General features: G+C 41.3%; 1 protein-coding gene across 3 annotated transcripts in view; it reads right to left on the bottom strand.

Moving 5' to 3' along the window:
- Positions 1 to 4,373, bottom strand: part of LOC146511257 (uncharacterized) — a 116,828-nt gene that overhangs the window by 26,422 nt on the left and 86,033 nt on the right. For all 3 annotated transcript variants that reach the window (XM_085172568.1, XM_085172569.1, XM_085172571.1), the window contains one exon: positions 2,870 to 2,972. In XM_085172568.1, the coding sequence (XP_085028694.1) occupies positions 2,870 to 2,972 (103 nt within the window). The remainder of the gene's footprint in view (positions 1 to 2,869; positions 2,973 to 4,373) is intronic.

Genomic DNA, 4,373 nt, shown 5'->3' with positions numbered 1-4,373 from the left:
CTACAGAGAAAAAAAAGAAAGAAACATACACAGAGAAGCACATGTGCAGACAAAGAGATTAATATGTTTGTGTAGCCAAAGCAACAGTGGCAAATTTTTGAGAAGTTTCCAAAAAACACGGCTCTCCTTTAGCCGAAGCAGTGGAATCACACAACTCGAATCAAAGTTAGCAATAAATATCAACCATCAAAAGTGAACAGCTATCGTGCTCATCAAGTAACTGACATTCCATTATGTGATTAATTCATCATCTTTCACAGTCGCTTTCATGCCTGTTGAAACAGAAATGCAAATGGAAAATTGCAAGGGGGTGGGGGGGCGGGGTTCAGGATTGTATTGTGTTCACAGTTTGAAATGGTTGCAAGTGGGAGTCATGCAACAGTGTAAATTTCTACATGAAAACAGCCAATTTGAGCGATCATTAGAGGTCGATTTGACACAAAATCATCCGTGACACAAAACAAATCGCACATCGTCAGGACATGATTGGGCTCCCTGAAACACAATTATAGACTAGCTAAATTGAGGATTTTTTGTTTTATTTGTGTGTGTGTGTGACAAGGACATTTGGATAAAGGCAGCGTGGAGTGTGAGTTAAAACATGGCTTTTAATACAAAAAATAAAAGCATTTATATTTGTTGTAAAAGCTCGGTAATTATATGCAAAATGTGCCAGTCTAAAAATTGTAATAAGGTAGATAAAAGAGAGTAAAAGATATGAAATAATGTATTTTTAGCTGTGAGTACGAGTAAAATAAGAAATTAAAGGATGTAAAGACAAAAAAGACTCATCGGGTAATGACAGTTGCACTCATCCACATCTGTTTTTAAGTGTGCGTGTGTGTGCGTGTAAAAACTGCGGTTAAAGAATGATGTCACATTAACATGTCTGGCCATGTGTGAGTCTGCGTGTGTGTGTGCGCGAAGGAGAGAGAAAAACACAAACGGAGATGAGACAGACACATTTCCGGATGGTTCTGCTAATATTACCCGTCCAGACATCGTACGCATGCACACAGACACAGAGAGACACACACATGCTCAATAAACTCTGAGCACGGGTCTTAGGCTTAACCCTCGAAGAACCAATGGCATGTCGACGTGTCAAACTATCATAAGATGCTTAAAAGGTATTTACTATCCTCAACAGGCAAACCTCCTGCAACACGTCCATTTTCAGTCATGCCAAAAGCAATAACAATTCTAGATGAAAAACACAGAGTCTGACATTTATAATTAACTGCACGCGACCGGTTTAATTTTTCTCATCTTTTGTGGCTCTGGATGCTTTTCTAATTGTAAGGCGGGGGGTTGAAATTAAAAATCACAGCTTGTCTCCTCAACCTTAACTTTCCGTGGGTGAATTGGTGTGCATATATGTGGATGAAAAGGACACAAGGATGTGTATAAGTAGGGGTGAAGGGAGTTAAGCCTGTGTGTGTGTGTATTTTTCCACAGTTTGTATAGTTTTAATGCAAATTATGGCAATTACAGAACTATAAAAGAGTTGCATAAAAACTGTTCAGCTGCCTAATGCCTGTTTTAATTGTCGCGTGTAGCCACGAGACAACCTGGATATCAGCAGAAGAACGATACCCTGCTGCTGATCGAGTCTCGAAAAGAATCTCGATTTTTAGTCCTCTCGTGTTCGTCTTCATCTCTGTTAATTTCCTGTGACGTTTCAAAAGTTTGCATGAAATTGGCTTGACAGTCGGATGGAAATCATGCATATGTGCTCCGTATAATGCCTTTCGGCGAGTGAGAAAGCGACGGCGTCAAACCAGTTTGTTACTATGAGTAAATACGACTGATTCAAGGAGACACAGACCTGATTTGTAACCCAACGCCTTTCATAATCTGAGTCATTCCATTCAACTTCTTTACTGATAGCTCTGTGTGCGCGCGCAAGTGTGTTCACTGGAGAGTGAGGTGTTTACATCCTCTCCTTTCCTGACTGCCTGCGTGTATGTGTGTGTGTATACTGTCCACGTTGGATCGATGTGTGTAATGATTCACACTAGAGATTAAGAGGTGCTATTACACACCTGACCTGTTAAACAACACCTCTCTTTCTCTCTTGTCTGAGTTCTCCTCTGCGTTTCTCCGCGTTCCTCTATCCTAAACCCACAGCTAATGTCATTTGCTCTTCACTGAAACAACGCTGCATTAAAACTTCAACAAATACCAGCTTTTGTCATACCCCGTCAATCAGCGGGCCACTTCACAAACTAACAAAAGTCGGGTGAGCCGCTCCCTAGGCCCTGGAGTTTTGGAGAACTGAGGGGGCTGAGGAGTACTTTTGATTTGTCTCTTCTTTGGTGATTTGTTGACTCTTGTGAAGCTCAACACAGTAAAAAATGTCAGCATTTCCCAAGAATATTCCTCTGTGTTTTTTCCCCCACATTGTTTTATCACAGCGGGCCATTTCCCTATGCTGTCATGGAGAGATCAGCACGGCTGTATTGATATACATCTCTCTCTCAGTTTCATGAAAGGGAAATCATTTACCAGTGGAAAGGAACGTCACTGCCTTTTCCCGATACGATTTGTCCCCCCCTCTGCACACACACACACACCCCACTTCCCCACACCACGTACACCCCCCTACACCCTGCACCCCCACCCCGCTGCCGATTTTTCACTTTTATCGTAGGAAGAGGAAATGGATGTCTGCGTGCGCCTCTGTGTAAGTGCGCTTGTGTGTTTGAAGTTGGACGCATGAAAGCTTCCTCTTCTGTGTGAGCTCAACAGCAGGTGGGCCGGTGTGTGGGTGTGTGTTTGTATCTGTCGGGTAAAAGGACTGTCAGGACCCGGTGTGTACGTGTTCTTGTGTGTGTCTGTGTGTGCGCGCGTGTGGACGAGCGCTTACTTGTTGATTTAGCATTCCGATGGCCTCCAGGTTGCTTTGCAGTCTGGTCTGCATGTCCTCGATTTTGCTGAGGTTTAGAGCGATGCAGCCCTTCTTTTCCATGCTGCAACACAAGTGTATGCACACAGGCAAACAAACATACATGAAAAATAAACTCTTTAAAACAGTACAGGGAGTTTAGCGGTCTGAGAGAAAAAACAGAATAATAAAACTCTTTCCTTCTTGCAGCTCCTTTAACTGCCTTGTCTGTAGTTTAGCTTAAAAAGCACATTAAGTTTACACTTGCTTCTACCTATTCTTGCACAATGACATGCGTTTGCCTGACTGAACAGTTTCAGTCAAATGTCCTCGGAAATCTGGGCATAAAGAAGTTGGCGTGCATCATCTTCATTATAACTATCTTCATTATAACTTATTACTAAACTCAAAGATGGGTGAGCAAATGGGTTCCAGAAATCATTAAATTATATAAGAAAGTGCATATAAAGCTGGGGAAAAAAAACAAAGCAGCAAAAAACAAAAACAAAACAAACGCAAGCGCAGCCAGGGAACATTAAGAGTACAAGAAGCCATTTAAGATTTTAACTGTTTATTAAAACTGTTTTGGGAAATGACAAACAAATGTTAGGGTCTCCTATCTTCAGACCGAGGGCTGTCTAAGGAATGTCTATTAAATTAACGACGGTGGATAATGGTGCTCTGTACGGGCTGAAGAGCTTGCTGCCCCCGCTTTACGCTCTTTCTTTCATGCCCCAGTGAACCTGTCCAGTTAGCATTTGGAAAAAAAAAACCTTCTAAATACTTTATTGAAGAGTTCTTAGCCCATTAAAGTACCACTGTACCTCCCAATGTTAATTTTCTTGTAAAAGAGCAAGCTGGGATTTTCTATCAGAGCAGCGGACGGGAAGACGGTCCCATTTTGCCTCAGCTGAGAAGATGCGCGCACTCATTGAAACGCTAATAAATAGCCCCATTGTTCCTGTAAATGCCTGCGCACGCTCACACACACGCAGTCATAAACTTTTGCCCTTATTAGTCGCAACTGAAACCATTTAAGATGCGGAAGACACTTGAGGAAGACACAAATATTTGAATTGACATTGTTTTCGGCTCCCGTGCATTTGCAGCTAACAAAGGCAACAACAAAAACAGTAGATAGTAATAACGCAGCTTAAAAACGGTACCTAGCAATCTCTTGACTATTTCCTCCTCTGATTTTTGAATCATTTATATGGATGTAATATTATTTTGCATTTCTCTGGATCATCATACAACTCTGAGTTATAGCATGTAGCTTAGAGACTGAACAAAAGAAATGGTTGCTCCAAAAAAAACAATTTTTTAATGGCAAAAAACAAACTACAATTACAAATATATCTAGATGACATGAATATTTTTGATAAGATCCCCCATTATATGTGCAAGAGAAACACAAAAAAACCAATCCATACATTCCCCAGCTGACAAAATATAATCTGAGTCCCTGCATATTAGCCAACTAACT

Source organism: Neolamprologus multifasciatus, chromosome 9 (assembly GCF_963576455.1).
Source record: "Neolamprologus multifasciatus chromosome 9, fNeoMul1.2, whole genome shotgun sequence".
In the NCBI taxonomy this organism is placed as follows: domain Eukaryota; kingdom Metazoa; phylum Chordata; class Actinopteri; order Cichliformes; family Cichlidae; genus Neolamprologus; species Neolamprologus multifasciatus.
This window is presented reverse-complemented; position numbering and strand designations above follow the sequence as displayed.